At 42.8% G+C, this 21,529-nt stretch overlaps 5 protein-coding genes and 1 long non-coding RNA gene across 8 annotated transcripts in view; 5 read left to right on the top strand and 1 right to left on the bottom strand.

Annotated features, from left to right (window-relative positions):
- Positions 1 to 468, top strand: part of rnf183 (ring finger protein 183) — a 5,656-nt gene extending 5,188 nt beyond the window's left edge. The window contains 2 exon segments of the mRNA XM_019878612.1: positions 1 to 19; positions 21 to 468. The exon segment at positions 1 to 19 is cut by the window's left edge and continues 534 nt beyond it. Of these exon segments, the coding sequence (XP_019734171.1) occupies positions 1 to 19; positions 21 to 294 (293 nt within the window). The 3' untranslated portion in view covers positions 295 to 468.
- A 1,425-nt stretch (positions 469 to 1,893) lies between these two features.
- On the bottom strand, positions 1,894 to 3,089 carry LOC109521032 (uncharacterized). Its single transcript, XR_002169272.1, has 2 exons — positions 2,864 to 3,089; positions 1,894 to 2,421 (listed from the first exon to the last, which is right to left on the bottom strand). It is a non-coding gene; the product is annotated as an uncharacterized LOC109521032 (long non-coding RNA).
- Positions 3,090 to 3,365: 276 nt separating this feature from the next.
- On the top strand, positions 3,366 to 4,924 carry LOC109521025 (uncharacterized). Its single transcript, XM_019878627.1, has 2 exons — positions 3,366 to 4,314; positions 4,767 to 4,924. Exons 1-2 carry the CDS (start codon positions 3,733 to 3,735, stop codon positions 4,815 to 4,817), a joined length of 633 nt encoding a protein of 210 aa, XP_019734186.1. The 5' UTR covers positions 3,366 to 3,732; the 3' UTR covers positions 4,818 to 4,924.
- A 2,227-nt stretch (positions 4,925 to 7,151) lies between these two features.
- mgat1a (alpha-1,3-mannosyl-glycoprotein 2-beta-N-acetylglucosaminyltransferase a) lies at positions 7,152 to 10,733 on the top strand. Its single transcript, XM_019878606.1, has 3 exons — positions 7,152 to 7,462; positions 7,939 to 8,577; positions 9,409 to 10,733. Exons 2-3 carry the CDS (start codon positions 7,972 to 7,974, stop codon positions 10,099 to 10,101), a joined length of 1,299 nt encoding a protein of 432 aa, XP_019734165.1. The 5' UTR covers positions 7,152 to 7,462; positions 7,939 to 7,971; the 3' UTR covers positions 10,102 to 10,733.
- An 872-nt stretch (positions 10,734 to 11,605) lies between these two features.
- Positions 11,606 to 17,455, top strand: sh3bp5la (SH3-binding domain protein 5-like, a). Its single transcript, XM_019878607.1, has 6 exons — positions 11,606 to 12,455; positions 13,087 to 13,149; positions 13,416 to 13,544; positions 15,224 to 15,388; positions 15,463 to 15,636; positions 15,908 to 17,455. The coding sequence occupies exons 1-6, from the start codon at positions 12,216 to 12,218 to the stop codon at positions 16,391 to 16,393; spliced, it is 1,257 nt and encodes a 418-aa protein (XP_019734166.1). The 5' UTR covers positions 11,606 to 12,215; the 3' UTR covers positions 16,394 to 17,455.
- Positions 17,456 to 19,267: 1,812 nt separating this feature from the next.
- gabbr1a (gamma-aminobutyric acid (GABA) B receptor, 1a) overlaps positions 19,268 to 21,529 on the top strand; it is a 47,459-nt gene continuing 45,197 nt past the window's right edge. For 2 of the 3 annotated variants that reach the window (XM_019878591.1, XM_019878590.1), the window contains exon 1: positions 19,268 to 19,581. The gene's annotated coding sequence lies outside the window, so the exon portion shown is untranslated. Of the gene's footprint in view, positions 19,582 to 20,337; positions 21,212 to 21,529 lie in introns of those variants that run through there. The other variant, XM_019878589.1, reaches the window with a different exon arrangement.

Raw genomic sequence — 21,529 nt, 5'->3', positions numbered from 1 at the left:
CCCGCCGACACTTTGCACCTGGAAGCCATGGAGGGCGGCGTGGCACGCGCTACCGTGGTGGACGTGGGGCGCCCGCCCAACAGGGTGCGCGGGCGCATCCGCCGCTTTTTCCGCTCAGACCGCTGCTACTACATCACGGTAGCCAGCGTCGTCACCATCACGGTGGTGCTCTTGCTGGTGGGCATCCTGGCCTTTGTTATCATACCCAACGTGACCGCCAGACCGAGGCCACCGCCCGGGAACCAGACGGCACGCCCGCCGCCTCCACGGGACGCTTTCACGACAGGACCGTAACGAGGGTTGCAAAATTTCAGGGATTGCCATGGGAATTAGTCGGAATAAACCGAATTTACCAAAACGGAGGCTGGCTCTTAACAGGCAACTAAACAAATACACTGCTCACCAAAATTTGGGGATTCAGTTAGGCATCGGCCGGATACTGCGGTTTTAAAAAGTCATGTATTTTTTTTTAAAAAATACTAAAACATTCCCTCATGAGTTCTTATTTTGTTCAGTGTTTCAGTACTTTTTGCACAACTTGCTGTTTGACAAGGAGATTAAGGGTAAAATTCACATTATTTTTTTTTTGTTTTTAATTCCTAAGGATTTAAAAACAAAAAAAAATATTCCACTTATATGCCTTTCTGGATGGTTAACTGGTATATTTATGCTTGAATAAGATCCCTTTCCATCAAATTACCAACTTAATTCCATGGAAATTTCCCGGAATGTTCTATCCCTTTGCACAACTTGCTGTTTGACAAGGAGATTAAGGGCAAAATTCACATCATTATTTTTTTTTTTGTTTTTAATTCCTAAGGATGTCCACTTATTTGCCTTTCTGGATGGTTAACTGGTATATTTATGCTTGAAGAAGATCCCTTTCCATCAAATTACCAACTTAATTACATGGAAATTTCCCGGAATGTTCTATCCCTGTTCAAACCCTAATTGTGACTTTTTTTTTTTTTTATTTTAACGCTAAGCACTACTGCTTCACGTGTTTGGTGAGGTGAAGAAATGAAGCCAAACAAGGACGGTGACATTTTTCGAATGAAGGCAGCACAGACTTCAAACTGCACGCACAGTGGAATAAAACTGTGAAAGCCAAAGATGAGAGACAGCATTGTGAACAACTACAAAGTATTGTTTATGGACCAGCTACCTGTACATAGCCATACGCATATTTGTGATTTTTATTGTAAATACCCTATCTGTAAATAATTCAATCATAGCCACCCATAGGATTTACTTTTGCAGGGATACTTACCAGACCCACTGGCCATGAGTGAAAATCCATCATATAGAGACCACGAAAACTACTTTTTAAATATAGTTTTAGGCCACCTGTATGCTTTTATTAAAATATTTAAACTTAAGAACACACCCATGTATTCCTTCGCAACTGTTCCCTTGCTGTCAAAAATGGTAGACCGTCTTTGACGGAACACTCACTTCCACAGGTCTTCAAATAAGAGGATAATTAGTCGGGGGGGGGGGGGATCAGCAGTATTTAAACACCAAAATATTTAGCCAAATCATATCATTTATAAACTATATACATTTATAAATTAGATGTTAGCTTCATGCTAACATACTGTATAATGCAAATTATGATTGGGTAGATTCAATGCTGAATTCGCATATATGTTACGGTGATTATGAAACTTTGAAGAAGTGTTACTTCAACACATGGAGCACAAATCTCTGCTCTGTGGGAATGACAACTATTAAAAAAAGAACCTTTTAAAAAAACGCAATGTAGCCAGGGAAAGCCAAATATTAGGAAATTATACAAATATAGGCCAAACAGAAAAGACCACAAATCTTAAACAATATAAAAATAATACTCAAAATAGAGTAAAAACACTATTGCAATTTTTTTTTTTTTTAATTACACAACTGATTAGTTGTACAGATTTAGCATGCTAAGTTGCTAACGATATAGCCACGACGCTAGACATCCCTCTTTCTAGCACAGGTGCCCGTTTTAGCTGGTTTTCAGATCTCATTCGGTCAAAGCGAAGCAGGCCAAAATATAAATGACATGAACAGTGTAAATATACTATTGTGTCTAATCCAATGATTTTATTGTAAAATACAGATGATTGCAAACTTGTACTCTATTTTTTTTTTCACTAAAAACAAAAACAAAAAGCTGCCTGGCTAATATGGACCTTTTGTGGAATGTGTCATGTGTTATCTGGACAATACTGTACTTTGTTTCCCTAATGGAGGCCAAACCTGTATTCACATCATCATCATCTTGTTATTATTCTTGAGACATGTGAGCATGTGTTCGAGTCTGGTAAACACACAAGCCACAAGACTTGAGTTTCATGTGAGTTTCTCTTTGCTCCCTCGCAGGCAACCAAACCAGTCCGACACACGGTGAGTGATGGCTTTATCTGGATTCTTCAGCTTTTGACACCAAGGAGATGGAGAGATGGGTGAGACAAAATGCACTATCACAATGCAGAACTTGAAAAATATAAGAAGTAGGAATTCAATGCAAATTTGCCATCTAATCTTTTTGGAGGGAAAGCGGAAATTCTATGTGTTTGGTCAGTAACAGTGGAAAAGTACTGTTTACAATGTCATTAAGGATTCCACCTTGGGGCTGTACTATACCTTCTAGACTTCCTGACTTGCAAACTAAGATTTGTGATTTGAGTGCCTTATATTGGATCTCATCTCACTACACAACATGCAGCAGTTTGGTAAATAATTCACGAAAAATAAAGAGGCTTCCAGCTGTTTGTTGCTACAATTACTGTATTGCATTTCCATGTGGAAAGATTATTTGAGATGGAATTTTTTTAATAGAAAAATGGATGCAACGTCATCTGTTAAAGCAACCCACCCACAGCCAGAATCCAATTCTCTCCCCCCCCACCCCCACCTCCCCGAGTATATCCAGAGGGTTTTATCTTGTCACGATAATAGCATAGTTGCTGAAGTCGCATGTGAAAAAAAAACCTCAACAAAACAAGAGTTGTGACCTGGTGACTGAAAATCTACACAGACAAAAATAACAATTTTAGCAAGTGCACGTTTTTTGTTCTTGTGCCAGTCAGTTAAAAAGTGTGTGTGTGTGTGTGTGTGTGTGTGTGTGTGTGTGTGTGTGTGTGTGTGTGTGTGTGTGTGTGTGTGTGAGAGAGAGAGATGTGTGGAGTATCCATGTTCTCCCCGTGCCTGCGTGGGTTTTCTACAGCTACATGTACTCCAGTTTCCTCCCACAAAAAAAAAAACTATGCATGGCAGGTTGATCGGGCACTCCAAATTTGTCTGTGTGCCCGGTGATTTAGGTTGTCCCCCGCCAACTGCCCGAAAACAGCTGAGATAGGCTCCAACACGCCTGAGGTTAAGTGGATTAGAAAATGGAGAGAAACCATAACCAATTACTTTAAAAACAAGTTTATATTTTGAATTCAATTTAGTTTTCAATGAATATTAATCATGAATCACATCGATTTTACAATATATTTTACGCTGTGTTCCACTTGGGAATAAATTATACAATAATATCTGTTCTATATTTATAGTCTCCGTATTTAAATGACACCGTCTCCCCTCCCGGACTTTGCCAACAAGTAGGTCAGTCGTCCCATGAAGATCCCTCCACTCCAAGCGGCCCCCTCCCCTCATCCTCCTCCTACCCTGTAACCCCCACCGGGAGACAGAACAGAGGTTGAACGAGTCAGCCGAGACTTGTGGACGCCGCCGTCCGCCATGGCTTCGACTCCCTCCGCCTCAGCCCTCACTTCCGTGCTTCGATGTCGCGGCACACTGTGGACCAGGAATCCGCCCAGCAAGCGAAGCTCCCCCTCGGCGTACGGCCCAGCGCTCGCCGGCGGAACTCGACGCGACTCGCTCGGCCGCGGCAAGAGCGTTTTGTCGGCGTACCGACTGTCCGTGCGGTACGATTCCCCACCGCGTGTGGGCGGCGGGGCCCACCCTTTGAGAAATCCGAGGAGAGGCGTCCCGGAGGCGGGCTCTTACGCAGCGGCACCCAGCGGCCTCGGAGCGAGCATGGGACGGCCCGTAGGTGTTCGTCAACCTGCCGCTGGCGTCGTCGTCACACGGCTGCTTCGACCCTGTCAAATGAAAGTGTTCGTACGGGACGCGTGTGAGCAGCCCCAGTACGGGGTTTGGGGAGTGTGCCGTGACGGTGGAGAGACGACGCCGTCTTTCGTGGAAGTCAGATGGTCGACTTTGAGGAGCACCTGCCGCTCTCTCCAACTTCTGCTGACCCACGTTGTGTTACGAAGGCTGGCCATGCTCTGTGGATGCGCCAGGGGGCGCCATCGCAAGGTGACGCACAACAGAACAATTATGTGACGCTCAAGTACAGCAAAAATAGTTTTTTAAAAATGCAAATATTTTCGGAAAATGATACAAAGCAGACAACAACAAAAAAAATCACAATTATGAAATTAGAAGGGGCAATACATTATTCCTAAAATCATTAAGCCAAAACTACAAAAATGTTTGATGGTATCATAAATTATGTGATGCAAGTAAGAGGAGACATTCATCAAAAAATATATTTTCTTTCATGTAAAACATTTGAGAACGTTTCAAATATTAAGTAAATATTTTAAATAGCTAGGGACAATGTCCACAAAAGACAGCGCATCCTACACAAACTGTGGTACGCTACAGGCAAAGGTTGCTTTTGCCAGCACCTTTAAACGTTTTTTTATATTTGAATGAAATCTATATTCACTAATATTCATCTTCTTTGTTTTTCTCTTTTCTGACAGATTAAGATAGATGATTCCCGACAGAAACCCCCCAAAAGCGGACCTGACTGATAGTCCAAGGCCTTGAACTTGACACACTGTGACCCCTGTCTTATTTATTGACTTTGTGTGTGTGTGTGTGTGTGTGTGTGTGTGTGTGTGTGTGTGTGTGTGTGTGTGTGTGTTATATTAAAGTGGCTTATAAGAATTCAGTATGCACTTTTTAGGACCAAACGCTTTTGCTCATTTTGATGAGCTGCTTAGTACGTGAATAGCGAAAATCCCACAGTTAATGGACTCGCTCCTAAAAAAATATTTTTCAAGAGTATAGATGCCACAAGTTGGCAGCAAAGCCCAATGTACATAAAAATAAAAATCCTCAACTCACTTCTTTGACAACAAGATAGTACCTTCTGCAGAAGGCACCTTTCAGCAAATAACGACCAATCTGCCACCACACGACTTGTGTCATTTTACTGGTCACTGCAACAAACACAGCAAGTGCACAAAAGCCACCCGCACTACGATGCCACCCAATCATGAATTCCACCTTGTCACATGGTGTCCCCTGTCTTATTTATTGTCTTTGTGTGTGTGTGTGTGTGTGTGTGTGTGTGTGTGTGTGTGTGTGTGTGTGTGTGTGTGTGTGTGTGTTTGGAATATTTCAGTAAACGCCCTCAACATGAGGTCCACCTCCAGAACATTTTGGTTATTTTCTGTCCATGAGTCTAACACATGGTGGTGCAGGTGTTCCTAAAGTTGCTGCCTGTGTGTGTATTTTGCACATTTGGACTTTAACCTATTGATCAGGAAAAAAAAAGGTGAGCATTTTTCCGTTGGCGAACAGAAAGAAATACTTGCAACAAGAGGTAAAAAACATGTCGAAAAAATGTCTTTGTCTGCTGCTGGTGATTGCAAAAAAGTGCCTTAAATTGCTTAACTCGACACTTTAAATTCATTTTTACGATTGAGACACTGAGAACTAGAGTGGATTAACTCCACTGAGTTAGTCTGCTCGAGTTCTCAATACCCACTAAAATATGCAGAGTTGTTTCCATAGCACACTCACTGGGAAGACATGGATTTTTAGCAGATTGTATTATGTTTTTACCCCTTGTTAGATCAAAATCTTGATTGTGCTGTGTTGGGTCAAATTCTCAACCCAATGTACTGGGGTCTAAATAACCCAGCATTGGCTTGGTCCCTTTTTGAGCCCAGTGTTGGGTTATCTATTTCACTCAATTTGGGTTATTTTGGACCCAGCAGTTTTAAGATTGTGGCTCAGTTGGATTGAAAATAATGACGTTGGCCTCTTAGAGCGGACAAGTTGTCCTGACTCATGTAAGCAAGCCTCAACCGTATAAAAATAGTTGTCACCTAGAATGAATTTGATGCCTGGCAACATGGAAAATGTTCAAGACTTGGACAGTACCCAGTAATCAGCTAATGTGATGTTCCAGTGCACTTTTACGTCATTTCTGCTCAGTTTTCTAGTGGCTTGCGTGGCATTTACAGTATTAAAAATTAGATGAATGATTAGCACGCCTTTCATGTGCCACAAGAAAATTAGCTGGTGAATGAGAAAAAAAAAAGTTCCTATGGAGTGCATAAAAACTCACAATATTGTAGAGGGGGAAAAAAGCTCAAAATTATGTTTTTCTCCAAAATAACCACAGTGACAAAGAAATAGGCTTGGCCATCCATGCATTCTATTAAATCAGTGGCGCAAAATATCATGGCCTACATGTATGCAGTTGACAATGCTGTGTCTGCCTGAGGGGGCTGAAAAGTAATGTTTCTTGATGAAGATGTGTTGCTTTTAATATTGTAACATGACGATATTGTGGCAAATTTAAGATTGGGATATTGCCGTTATCATTAAATCTGTAGTTGTGAACCACTGATGGATACGGAGAACATGTAAACGCCACACTGGAAGGCCGAAGCCGGAATCTAAACCTGCACCTCTGCACTGTCTGTTGTGTCCGAAAAACGTGTGGACACGACTTACTTTTTCAACGGTCTTTATTCAACTGCCGTAACAGGTGTCAGTCGTCACCCAACCAACCAATGCTTTGCGACACTGTCGTAACATCGTGTAGCAGTATAGTAAACGGCCATATGCTACACTGTCTATATACAATATATTTTATTTATTATTGTTTTTCACGGATTTTTAGCACGATGATACTCCGTCCGGTTTCCTCCCACATTCCAAAAACATGCTTGGCAGGTTATGGTTAAACACTTAGGTGTCATTGTGAGCGCCAATGATTGTCTCTGTGTGCTCTGCCATTAGCTGGCAACCAGTTCAGGGTTTACTACGCCTAACGATGGCTAGTAGTCGATAGTACGATCGTCTCCAACACGCCTTGTGAGGATAAGCAGATGAGAAAATGGATGGTTGTTTTTATTTCCGGCATTCCTTTTCGAGGCGGAAGCATTGCTCAACGTCTGAAGTTGAGAAAGGGGGCGTGGCTGAAGCAGGAAGTTGTCCAGTCTGAATTCGTCTCCCTCCGCCTCCCCCGACTAAAGTTATCAGGCGTGTGTTGCTATAAGTCCAACTTCATTGGCCAGCGCTGACGTGTTGCTTCGGCCGCCGTGAAAAGTTGTTCAAGAACGGCCTCGTGACCTCTCCACTCGCCGTTTGTCCAAGAAAAAGTGGCCGTATTGAGAAAATGGTAAAAAAGAGAGGAAGCGACTGCTCTGTTTTCCAGGTAAGGATCCAGTCTTATGCGAAACCGGTTCGTCTTTTCGAAACAAATCCAAATGTCAGCACAACTTGGAAAAAAAGGCTTATTCTGCGATTTTTTTTTTTTTTTTGTGTGTGGAAAAAGAGCGTTTTGTTTCGCATTCGGCAGCTGCTGGTGAGCAATCGAGTCAACTTCCCAGTTATGATCAGGAGGGTGGGACGTAAATTGAAGTGTAAAAAGGCTGGCCGACATCTAGTGGAAGAGAATGTAAATGTCTCACTGTCTGGGTTTTTGTTGGTCAAGGGTCACTGACTGCTGATGTGTTAACTGAGAAATGTGCAGAATCTTTTTCTTAAAAAAATAAAACTTTGAGAAAAATATTTAAGAAATGCTGTTTGCTTCCCCCCATGAAAATTAGCAATTGTTAAATAATATAGCTAAAATGTGACTTCAAAATCCTACAGGAAAAAAAACCCCAGCTTGTTCTTCCCTCTTTGCAGCCTCTTTTTTGTATGGTTTGATTTGGGCGGGCTATGCGCTGTCAGCGAGGTTCTGTGATCCTGTACGGCACCTTGCTGTTCCTCATCTGGAACGCCGTGCTGGTTCTCTTCCTGCGGGCCAGACTTCCAGACCAGGGGACGAAGCGAGTGCCCAACAATGACGATAACACTGATGTGGTGGGCGAAGTGCTGCGCGTGGCCGACATGTTGGAGAAGGAGCTGGAGAGTCAGAATAAAATCCTAATGGAGATCCAAAAACTCAAACTTGGGCGGTGCGCCGGGCAGAAGAAACTGAAGCCAATGCTGCCCCCCGACCCCGTCATTTCTGTCCTGGTGATGGCCTGCAACCGGGTGACGGTGCGGCGCTGCCTGGACAAACTGATCGAGTATCGACCCTCGGCCGAGCTTTTCCCCATCATTGTGAGTCAGGACTGCGGCCACGCCGAGACGGCCGATGTCATCCGCTCATATGGAAGCACGGTTACTCATCTGATGCCGGTTGACTTGGCCGATGTGGCGGTGCCGCCAGAGCACAAAATGTTTCAGGGCTACTACAAGATCTCCAGACATTACCGCTGGGCTCTCAATCAAGTCTTCCGCAGTTATTCGGCCGTGATCATCGTGGAAGATGACCTTGAGGTATTTATCTAAGTCTTGTTCGAAAAAGCGTACCAAAATGATATGACTCATAAAATTGATAATTTTGTTTGGAATAAATTGATTTTTCATTGTCAAGATTTCAGGTTTTTCTGAAATATGCAATTCTTTTTTTTTTTTTTTTTTTTGCAAAATAAAGCATAAATGTCTTCCCCCAAAACGTTAATGAAAAAGATGACAATTTTCTTTAAAAAAAAAAAAAAAAAAGAAATTTGATTTCGAAGAAATACTCCCGTTATTTTTACCTTGGAAAAAACAAAACTATTCTCATAAGAGTATTATACACATCAGATGTTTTCTTTCAATTGGGGGAAAAACAGCTTAAGATTTTCCTTAAAATCAGATTCATTGGTGTAAAACTGTTTTCTCAAATATTGTACTTTTTTCTCAAAACAAAACGCTCCCCCAAAAAACAGCAAAAAAAAAATGCTTCTTAGAGATATGGCAACACATTTTTACTGCATTTTTTTTTTAATTGGATATATCTAGATTTTTTTTTTCATGGATTCTGAATCTGCGCTTTTTTTTCTTTATCATATCAGGTTTTTATCATAATAATAGATTTCTATTTGTAGTATAGTAATATTTAGTAATTTATGAATTAGGGGTCAGGTTCAGCAAAGGGTTGGCGCAATAGTGCTTCACACAAATGCTATGAAGTTATTAAACTCACACAATAAATGTAAATGTGAAGCGAGTAGCAAATAATGGATATTCACAAGTAAGCCAATTTGGCAACTTTCTTTCTCCAACAGAAGTTTGATTCTCCGCCTATTTTGTATTCCCAAGTGACACTCCACTGTCTTCCTTCAGGTTGCACCAGACTTCTTCGAGTACTTCCGCGCCACGCTGCCGCTGCTCCGGTCGGACCCGAGTCTGTGGTGCGTGTCGGCCTGGAATGACAACGGCCGGCAAGGCTTCGTGGACCCGTCGGGCTCTCGCCTACTCTACCGCACTGACTTTTTCCCGGGCTTGGGCTGGATGCTGCTCCGCGAGCTCTGGGAGGAGCTGGAGCCCACGTGGCCCGCAGCTTTCTGGGACGACTGGATGCGCAAACCAGAGCAGCGGCGTGGCCGTGCTTGCATCCGGCCCGAGATCTCACGCACGCTGACATTCGGCCGGCAGGGTGTGAGCCTGGGTCAGTTCTACGACAAGTACCTCCAATACATTAAACTCAACTCGGACTTTGTGCCTTTCACCCAACTGAATTTGACCTACTTGAAGGAGGACGTGTACAAAAAAAGCTTCCAGAAGGAGGTTTATGATGCCCCTGCTGTCAGTTTTGAGGACATCCAACAGGGGGCGCTGGAGGGTGGCGGTCCCTTCCGCCTGCAGTACTCCAGCAAGGACAGCTTCAAAGTATTTGCCCAAAGTCTGGGCATCATGAACGATTTCAAGTCTGGCGTGCCAAGGACCGGCTACAGAGGCGTGGTCACAGTCTTCTTGAAAGGACGCAGGATCTACATAGCTCCGCCTCCGGGATGGACAGAGTATGATCCCAGTTGAAACTGATTGCTGCCAAGACATAACCTAAAGCACAACAAATGAAATAAGTGTTTGGCATACAAGTGGTCCAAAGTTTTATTCCTCATTGTTTTTGCGTGTTAGTTGATGAGAGAGCATTTTTATTGATGTTTCCATTGACCAGTATGAGCTGCCATGGATAATTCAACAGAGATACATTATTTGTAGTAAATAATTAATTTTGGGGCCTATTAAGTGGAATTTCCTGTGGAACACTGGTTTGGGAATTACGGGTCTCATAGCTTCATGCCAATTCACTCAGGTAATCTGTGAATAAAATGTTCCGATTGCTCTGCTCAACTGCTGTAATTCCACGACAGATCATTTTTTATATATAATTTAAAATGATAAGATAAGATAACCTTTATTTGTCCCACACTGGGGAAATTTGCAATGCTTTAGTTGTTTTGCTGTGACAATCAAATGTTGTGGATGTTACCAGAATATTTCTGTGTTTGGGCATTTTGTAATAAATGAAAACAACTCGATTTGTTTTATTTTTAATTTTACCCTTCTGATGTTTTGTTTCCACAGAACAGGACATCCATGAAATGTATTTTTCTGGTTCATTTTATGCATGGGCCCAAACTTAAAGATTCACCTGTATCGAAACATTTCATAGTTGTTTCTCTTTACTTTTGTGGCGATGTGGAAGAGCTGCTGGCGTCATTATGATTACAATGAAAAAAGAAATAGGAATGGATTGAGTTATATACTATACACATACACTACTCACAAAAAGTTAGAGACATTTGGTTTTTGGTTGAAATTTCAGGCCGAGCCTAAAATGCATTAAAACCTTTCCAGGCAACCTGTGACCTTCTTTAAGCTTTTGGATGTACATGTCCAAATGTTAAATGTTTCAGTACTTTTTTCAACAAGTTGCTGTTCTCTAATGAGGAGCTGAACGAAAACATTTCACAAGTAGTTTTTGATCCTTGAATCGACCAATAATCCTGGTTCAATTAGACATTAAACAGTCGACCTCATCATGCTATTCACATTTTGACATAATTTTATCAAGACGACCCCTAACAATGGATCAACAGTACCTTGCCATTGTGATGCTTCAAACAAGACATTCTCAGACGGAACTGGCCACCGAGGTTAGAATGTCATAGAGTGTCATCGGCAGGTTGCAACAGAAGTACCGAGATACTGAAAGAGTCACAGAAAGATGTAGAAGTGGACGTTCTTTGGCCACATCCCAAGCTGATGACCGCTACATTGTGAACAATGCCCCGAGAAACCGGATGATGGCGGAAATCACCAGTGCATCTTTCTACTGAAATATCTTACGTTCATGATGTGATATCAATGTAGCGTGAACTTTTGACATTTTTCATACATTCCACCCGAAAGCCAAATATCCCTAACTTTTGGTGAATAGTCTATAATTAGATGGTAGTTCTCATTCTAAGTAGACACTACTGCTTATCGCTACTTCCGCGTGTCTACGTAAACTCTGTTGGGCCATACTTTTCGAAATACTTTTCCTGCTGCTTCGCTTTATTTCCAATGATATTATGAGGCACGAAGAGATCTATTCGAAATATGCATTTAAAAAAATAGAACCTTGATGGGTGAACAAGTTCGAAATTCACCTCTATTCAAACCAGACGTTTATTTACACGTAGCTACGGAATCCGTGTCAGCCCGAACTTCATCTGTTCTCAAAACTGCACCTCTGCTCCTTCGCTTCACTTCAGTGACGATGGAAAACTGCATCCGCCAGCTAGCTCGTTAGCTAACCCTGAATAACTCAATAATGACGCGTTTTAGGGTAAACGACAGTGAACGGTCTCGTAATGCCGTTGCGTCGTGTTATTTACGGCACAAAGAAGAGCGTGGACATGTTAGTGACGTTCCAGTCCTGCTATAGCGCGACAATGTGCGGGTTCGATTAGCTCCGGTTGCTAAGTGACTCGGTGTGATTTGATATGGCAGCTCCGGAACCACCTAGCATCCACCACAACTCGACCCATTTCCTCATTTGTTCACACTTGATGACAATAAACCTTTTGAAAGTGTATCCGGTGTATGACTAAAAGTTACGGCGTCGACCCTTTTGGCATTTGTTAACGAAACCGCCTGGCATGGAGCCAGGCGACTTGCGGGAGAGCCCCGCCGGTTCCGGAGAGTCCGATGCCGGCGACTGGAGGGAGGTTCGGCCCGGCGGGGAGGACGAAGGGAAAGCCGCCCACATTGAGCCTATGGCGACCACGGAGATGTCACCGAGAGACACCTGCCGCCATGACGTCGGGGGCGATAAAGCAACTAAAACGGGCGACCAGCTTCACAGCCCTTACGACGACGAGCTGGACCCCCGAATACAGGTACATACGTTGTAACCAAGTTTAGGTGCACTTAAGTATTTGTACTTCTACCTCAGTAAAGAATGTATTTCCTCACTTCTACTTAGAGGACACTTCATTAGGTACATTTACACTATACTATACAACTTGAAATCTGCATTAACCATTCTAGCAATGCTAAGTTTTGGGGCAAAGCATCCGAAATTATCGTGGTATTACAAGCTTTTTGTTGAAAATATTTACTTAAATAATCTTCCAATTAGGAATGTATAATTTATCTCTCAAATATTGTCAGTGCATCCCCTGCCAGGGGCGATTCTAGGTTTAGAACGAGGTTTTGGGGTGTTACAGACAGGTCTATGAGTGTGACAAAGAACGGAGGACAGAGGGGGGTTGTATGTGGGGTTTAGTCTGAAAAAAATAAAATAAAATACAGTAATATCAGAACATCTGACTTTTATTGACAAAAATTGTGTATCTTATGTGAGATTACAATTATTTTTGTCAAAATTACACAACTTTGTCTGAAAAATATGACTGTCACAATTTGTATGACTTTTTAATCTGTAAAAGTTGTTGTAAGGTAACGTTTTTTTCTTTGAAAAAAATAAATCATTGCTTGACAGAAAAACTTTTCCTTTTCCCCTCTCAGGAAGAGTTGGAGCACTTAAACGAAGCCAGCGCTGAAATAAACAAGCTTGAGCTGGAATTAGATGTAAGTTAACGACAACGGCTTGAATCTTGAGTTTCTTTTTTTTTTCGTGAATTTCTACTGCTAAAATACTCGCTTCATCTTCCCATATGCTACTTATCAATATGCTCATTCCATTTATCCGAACAGTGAAACCAGAGAGCTTTGTGTTACATGCTAATAGTTTGAATGTGCTGGAGTGCTTCCTGTCACACTCGAGTGCAAAATCCAATCATGGGATCCACTTCAGAGGAATCTAATCTTCTGCCTCTGGTGGTTCTCCCATCCAGGATGCCCGGTCGGGATACCGCAAGATTCTCACAGAGTCTGCTCGGAAGCTAAACGCTCACAGCTCCCAACTGGGTACCTGTATAGAGAAGGCCAGGCCCTACTACGAGGCCCGGCGCCTGGCCAAGGAGGTGGGCAGAAGAAAAAAACAAATTTTCACATTTTACATTGTTAGCAGTTATTTAGTTCACCTATATGACAATTCACAATCACATTGCATGTTAAAGCTTCTGGAAAACGAAATGTTCTGCATGGCTGTCATTTTCTGTTCTTGGATTAATAGCCCGAAATGGTTAGCACTGTAACTATAGTCTACTCAGTAAAGTTGAAACTAAAACTGAATTTGTTTTAAGTATGAAACCAAGACTAAAAGAAACAAGCAACCACGAGAGTAGTCACTTGCTGTCTGCCATCTGAAAGTGTCGCCTGTGCCTATTTAACATTAGAAATTGGCTTATTGAAATATGTCTTGTGAGATAATGTGTGTGTGTTGTGGTCCTTGTATGTCGGACCTGATAACGTGTGTGTCTGTGTGTAGAGAGTGGTCCCCCTCTGTCTGATTACACTGAGGAACAATGCGATTAAAAAAAAAAAATCTGTTGAATTCGATATGTATGTGATTTCAACTAAACTTAGCATGATGATATTAAAATTGCAGGGATTTTTTTCCCCACTACAAAATTCCACTGATTAGATGTAATAAGAGTTGGTAGCTTTTTACAATTGGACTCATCTACAGCCACGTGGCAACTTTTTTGTGCAGTCACAATTGAAACAGTGCAATCAGAGGTGTGTGCAGACCCCAATAGCTCAGTACTATCAAAATCTGGAAACAGAAATAAGAATAAGAAAATCTGGATTTGTCTCACAATAGAGAAATTCCCAATTTACAACAGGGAAGTTATGAAGAAAGCTAGCGTAGAAGACATTGCTGTTGAACGGTCTGCGGCTGGATGGATGCAAGGCTTGAGGAGCCGACGATGAGAAGAAAGGAGCGTTAGCGCAGAGCGCCGATGCGGATGTGGAACCGGGAGTCGCGGCTTGGAGTTGAAGCGGATTACGTGCGACAGGAGTAGTGAACTAATCTCTTTTTGTCAATGGATGCTACAGCTTCGTGTTTGCTTTCAAAACTTAGCTTGTAGCAGACGTGCACATTTTCAGCATGACGTCTCTGATCCACTGGTAAAAGGACACTTTGATCCTCTCCTCTTTCATCTATAACTGCTTCAGACAACAAAGTGTATGCAGGAAAGTGGTGAAGATTGCACGACTGTCTGTGTCCGATGTGTTGTGTTGTGTTATTTTGACTTCAAGATGGCGCCGCGTGAGTGGCTGCCTTTCCAGCAGCTCCTATATTTTGTTGTTGTACTTCTTCCATTCATAACTTTGCTGCTGTGAATTGGGAATTTCTCCATTGCGAGACTAATAAAGGTTTTCTTATCTTATCTTATCTTATCTTATCTTATCTTATTAAGAGAAAACGGCGATCCTATACCTCAAAAACTTGACATGATAAAGAATCAGTTCGGGATTCCGCAACCAAAAATGATTAAAAACAACTGTTAGACCTAACTCAACAAAAATTGTGTTCCCAATTATAATGTGTTTGGTGGTCCCTGTCTGTCAAGTCTGATAACGTGTGTGCGTGCGTGTGTGTGTGTGTCTGTCTGGTCTCATAATATGTGTGGTGGACTCCTTGTGGCGTCTGACAACGTGTCTGTGTGTGGTGGTGGTCCTGTTTAAAGTCTGATGTTTTTGGCGGTCCCTGTTTGTCGGGTCTTAAAATGTGTGTGCTGTGGTCCTTGTGTAGGCTCAGCAGGAGACCCAGAAGGCAGCGCTGAGCTATGAGCGCGCTGTCTCCATGCATACGGCGGCTCGGGAGATGGTATACGTGGCGGAACAGGGCCTCATGGCAGACGGAAAGAACACCCTGGACCCAACCTGGCAAGAGATGCTCAATCACGCAACCTCCAAGGTGACAACACACACACACAAATTCCCCTGTGTGCGTGGGTGCGTCTTGCTGACTGTCTCCAGCGTGTGTTGCAGGTGAACGAGGCTGAGGAAGAGCGTCTCCGCAGTGAGCGTGAACACATGCGCGTCACTCACGCGTGTCAAGAGGCTGAGGCTCGTGTGCAGACTCTGCAGAAGTCGCTGAGGAGAGCCATCCTCAAGTCCAAGCCTTACTTTGAGCTCAAGGCACAATTTAACAACATACTTGAGGTGAGGTGCCGATCAAATGGAGTCACGAGACACGGGGGAGCTCTTAGGAGCTGGCGAGGGTTCCTGGGAATCAACCAATCAGTCAATCTACAAAGTATAGTTTATTTAAGCAATCTTGCAAACGTCTTAAAAATATGAACCCATAAGTGGGATTTAGACAAGGTCATTTTATAGGTTTTTTTTTTTTTTTGTGTGTGTGTGTGTGTGTGTGTGTGTGTGTGTGTGTGTGTGTGTGTGTATGCGCTTTCTTGTGTGCACACGCGTCCTCCAGGAGCACAAGACCAAAGTTGTCCAGCTGGAGCAGCACGTGTCCAAAGTGAAGACTCGCTACTCCATCGCTCTGAGGAACCTGGAACAGATCAGCGAGCAGATCCACGCTCAGAGGGGCCACGATGCCCCTGTGCCTGGAGGACGCAGCCCCCCTGTGGGGGCTGAGTCAGACACCTACAAAGAGGGCAGAGCCTGCGGGGGCGCCGGCCCGCCACACAGCGACCGGCCGGACCCGGAGAAGGAGCGCGAACGGGCCGGCTCGGACTCCCTGTCTGTCTTCAGCCTGCAGACCATCGCCTCCGATCTGGAGAAGTACGACTCGGTAGAGCACCTGGGCGACCTTAGCGACGCCGGCAGCGTGACGGGCGAGGAGGGCGAGCGGGACCAGAACCGGGTGGCAGAGCGGCGGGATAAGCTGAGCCAAGTTAGCGCCCGCCAGCGCCAACAGGAGTTCTCAAAGCAGCACCACCGCAGCTTCAGCTTGTAGTACTACTACTCTAATCAAGTAAAACTACAAACATGACTGCCGAAGTGTCAATAAGCACTCTCGTGTACGTACACTGAGGCTGTGTTGGGATTCACTCCCGAGCCATCGCATCGTGCCCTATTTCGCCAGTTGGCCATTTTGCAATCAAAAGTAGTGAACAACTAAACAAGGGGATATTTAGTGGACTATCACTATTCAGGAATTTGTAGTTGACGATGGTGGACTTTTTAGTTCCACTCAATAGTCCGCCATAGTCAAATAGCATTGTAAGCTAGTTCAAATCTATAATTCATGTGCTACTTAGCTCTCATTCACTGCTGGTGGCTCACCTGGTAGGAATCCTTTAGCATTGTACTACCTACTACGTGAATTCCTTTGGGGGGTGGAGGGGTGTATCTGTTTGCAGCACAAGCTAGTTTCAATGTTGACATGCACTCCTCTAAGGGAATCCATTCGCATTGCATGTTAAGACTAATGGGTGGTTAGCATGAGGAAAGGTGGTGGTGATTGATCTGTAGCTGTTTATGTAATGCAGTGAAACGTGTCATGTACACCCCCAGCCCACCCGTTTTCAGAGTTTACGTATTTACTGGCATTGCTTGATGTTGCACACGTTTTACGAGAATGTTATTTATTCTGGCGGAAACTTGGGAGCGCTGATGGCGTTTAACATGCTATATGACGATGCTCTCATTTTTATTTTCAGCGAAATAACTCAAATGTCTTTATTTCCAATTGTGGAGATTGCATTCGGAATCATACTGTCTTTTGTCTCACACACACACACACACACACACACGTGTGTGTGTGTGTGTGTGTGTGTGTATCAGGGAGTAGGATAATAGTGAACTAATCCGAACACAGGCTAGTATTTTTTTCTTTACTTTGCCCTTTAGAATGCTTTTTTTAATTAATTTATTATTATTATTTTTTTTTTAATTTGAAGTGTGCCTTGCCACAGACTAACTACCAGTTTCAACGCTAGCCTTGCTATGTAGTTTTAACTGATGCATAGAGAAGTACAAATGTGTGCTCCCTTCTTGGACGATTATTTTTATTGAGCGGTAAAAGTTAGCACTGTGATGGCCGGTTGCCATCAGAGGATTTAGACTGCAGGTGAATGATTTGGAAACAAAATGACTATAATTGAAGATCACACCTCTTACGATATTTGAAATTGCTGTGAAAATTTCAATTCATGCTGAAAATAATATAAAACGAAGCCATGAGAACAAAGTTTGACGAATGTAACAACAATGTTCTGTGACTGTGCAAAAACTTTGAATTTTGGAGGCTGTCAGACAGATTCATACATTAGTTAACGTGGAGTCTGACATCAAATTCAGAAACGTATGAAAACTCAAAAATTCTGATTTGGTAGTCAAAGATGGAAAATTCTGATCCTGCAGTAGAATCTTAATTTTTACCCTTGCACGAATAGTACAAGAATTGATTCCACAAGTTTTGTCCAAATTCTGTAATCCTGATTTTTACACTTAATATTTTTTTTTAATCTAAGATTTTTTTTAATTGATTGTTATTATTGATTTTTGTGAAGTCGGAGATTGGAATTGTTGAATTGTTCGTCTGTTTTTTTTCCCTCCGCAGGATAATCGTGAGAAATGAATCACAATTCTTTTGTCTCAAAATTGTTAACTTTAAATTCAGTGTAATAATCAAAATTATTTTTTTTAAATCCTCCGATCCATTATAAAGATGCCACTCAAACAAGGCAATTTATTTCGATTTTTTAACCTGCACCGTATGTTTTATTTTCTTGTGTGACCAGTTTTTAGCTTATGAACACAACGTTGGTAAATATCGATGGATATTTGACTCCTGTGAGTTGTTCAGAAAATCCTCATGTTAATACCACACATCATCTTCATCGTTGTCATCATCAAATGACATGACTCAAATAAAGTTGTACATATTGATATTGGACAGTGGAACGTGAGTGCAGGTTGCTCTTGGGGGGTCAAATGGAAGGATGGCGAAAGCAGTGGAGGCGGAAGTAAAGTCTTCCTTGGTCTAGCTGCAATTAGCCATTTATAGAACTATGAGAGCAGAGCCCGGAATAGAAAAAAGAAAGGGTAGCAAAAGCCACAAACAGAAAGAAAAGCCTTGAATAGATTGGGTGAAAGAAGACAAACTGATAAAAAGTTGGAAAAGTCAGGAATAGAATTTAAAATAAAAAACATCCATATTTAAGCCAAGGACTAGTAAAAGGAATAAATAAAATAATGGGAATGATGAATAGAATTAGTTAGGAAAGCAAAAAAAAAAAGACCAGGTTGGATGAAAGAAAAAGAAGATAAAGACAGGAATAAGATGCGCGGGCTCCCGCAGTGGCTCCTCTTGTTTGTTGTCTGTGCTGAACATACGGCAAATTTGACAATAAAGTTGTACTTGATACTTGAGATTGTTGCCCGAAGTTTGGCACCATAAAATGCTAAGCACGGTAGTTATCAAAAACGTAAAATTATATTCAGTAATTCTGTATAACAACTTTATGCGGTTCTAACATTAACAACGTTGTATCAAAATAAATGTTGAAAAACAAACGGTACTTCAATGTGAATGCCAATCGAGCATACAAATTAATACAATTGAACTGCACTTTGTCAGTTTTGTGATTGTGAGCGACCCGAGTGTTGTGTCTGCACTACATCTACTGTAATCCATTGCGGCTTTATCCGTTGGTCTTTTAATTTAATACCGCTGCAACATGATGGCCTGCATGTACCCCCATCTACCCCTTGTTCTCCCTTGTCATATTCAACCTCACCAGCAGCACCTCCAACCCAAACCCCCAAAAAACAAAACACTGCACTTGTTCCAAGATGGAGCCTAGACCTGACTTGTGCGCATGCGTGCGTCATCCTTCGGACGTCGACAGGGAATTTGCTCCAGATTGTTAGGGAGGGAGGAGGAGAAAAGAGAATGGGGCTTCTACCGCTTCGTCGCTGTATATAGTGCATGTCTGTCACATATATTTTGTAGCGATCCATCTTTTTGTGTCTATTCGCTTTTACCTGCTTGCCAAGTCCCGTTTATGCACGCACGCGGACGTACATAGCGGCGTGAAAGCTCGACCCCCAAAAGCCAAGGAAGAGGAACGATAATGTTCATTTGCACTGTGTAGTTTAATGTTTGTAATCTTGTTTTTTTTCCTTTTCAAAGTCAAGGTAAGTGCACTTTGCGTCACGAGCGTCCGTCGATATGTGTGTACGTTGTGTTTGTTATTTGACATAGTCAGGTTCGACTGATCCGCAGAATGATGCGTTTACGTACCATCAACACTGCTTAGCACACTGTCAACGTTTGGGCCAAGCTACAATGATGCATTTATGATCACGCGACGTTTGGGACAAATGAGAACGGGCTGGCTCGGTTCGGTTCTTGACTGGTCCAGGAGATTGTCTGTGGCAGCATACTCCCCGTGACCCCTCGCGCGCATTTTCGAGGCTTCTCCGAGCCCAGATGAACGCGCCTTTTTCGTGGATCGCGTCTCTTCTGCTTCCGGCAGCTGGATGCTAGGTCGAAGCGAACCGAACCGAGCCTTCCCCAAGCAGCTTCCGGTGATAGCCAATTTCCGAGTGTCAGATTTACTTGATGTAAAAAGTTACTCGGAGTATTTTATATATTTGAGTCAAGTGTCTCTTGATACATTACAGTTACAGAATGTAAATGATACAGTACTGTATGTTGTCACGATATTGTGATTGCAGGGTAATCAATGATTATATCTGGTGTATAGACACCTCACTGTCAGAGCTGACAAGATCAATGTGGGTGACATGGCTCAGTGGTAGAGTGGTCGTAACCAAGAGGTTGGCGGTTTGATCCTCACGTCGAAGTGTCCTTGAGCAAGACACTGAACCCGCAGTTTCTGATGCTCCCTCATCAGCAGGCGAATGAGGAAACGCTGTACACTACCCGACAGAGAAACGCTCTTGACAAGTGACAGCTTAGTTACCAGTTACGTTGCCAAGGCAAGTAACCACAGTAGAACAAAAAAAAAAAAAAATCTAACAAATAACAGTCCAAAAGCAATTAACTGAAGGTGTAAGATGTACTTTCGGTGGCTGAGAAAGAACTGAGAAGACAAAAACCATAAGGACACGTACCTAAACTTAAATTACCAATGGGGGAAAGGAGCTACAAGGTGCACGGAATAAAGCAATTCAATAAATTAGCGTTAGCATGCTGCTGCAGCCGCCCTTAAATAGCCGCTGATTGTAATGGGTGACAGGTGTGTTGCCATGGCACCGCCCACTCTATCTTATTTTAATTAAGAGAGACATTTAAGTCTGTTACCAGACTACTTACTGGTTTGTGGAGGATAACGGGCAGTGCCGGTGAGCGGGGGTTAAAATGTGAGTCGTAGATGGTTTGCATAAGAGTTTGAATATTTCAACAAGGAGGTGGGAAAGCTGGTGGCACGCACTTACGCGGCCTGCAGTGTTGTGGGGCAGAGACGGGGGGGCCTTGTCCACGCTTCTCAAGCTTTAATTGCATTTCAAGCTTGAGGCCAGTTGACATGCACGCACACACTTACCGCGCATTCTGCTTTCATCTGGCCCAGTGTGTGATGTGCTGCTATTAATGACTCCCGGTGGGTTGACCCATTCTCTCGTCCTCACTCTCCATCCCGTCCTCCCTTCACCCCCACCCAACCCTTTTCGAGTGGGGTAGTGTCTACTTCCTGCACGCCTCCTTGTCAGCATAAGTCTAAAAATATTGTCGGCTTCCAGCAGAGTTTGTCTGTCTTCCACCGGTCGGCAAACCTCGCCACCATCTGTCTCCGGCACGGAGGTGTGTTTGTTCATTTTTTTAGGTAGGCACAAATAAACAGTGCTCCCACACCTTATAGCATATTTTTCAGCAATTGTGTTTTATGGGTTACTACAGTATGAGCTACTGTTAACTATTTGTACTTGGGGCTGCTCCCATTGAAAACGTGTAGCGTATTATGAATCGGAGGTTACGATAACGGAAGCTGTACATCAAGCTAGAATAACGAATTCCATCTCCAAAGCTTCATCAATTCGTGTCATCAGTTCCCATTGGTTATTTGTAGATTTAATCATTAAATAATACCATATATGTCTGCATGTATAATATATATATATA

This window comes from Hippocampus comes, unplaced genomic scaffold (assembly GCF_001891065.2).
Source record: "Hippocampus comes isolate QL1 unplaced genomic scaffold, H_comes_QL1_v1.1 scaffold315, whole genome shotgun sequence".
NCBI lineage: Eukaryota > Metazoa > Chordata > Actinopteri > Syngnathiformes > Syngnathidae > Hippocampus > Hippocampus comes.
This window is presented reverse-complemented; position numbering and strand designations above follow the sequence as displayed.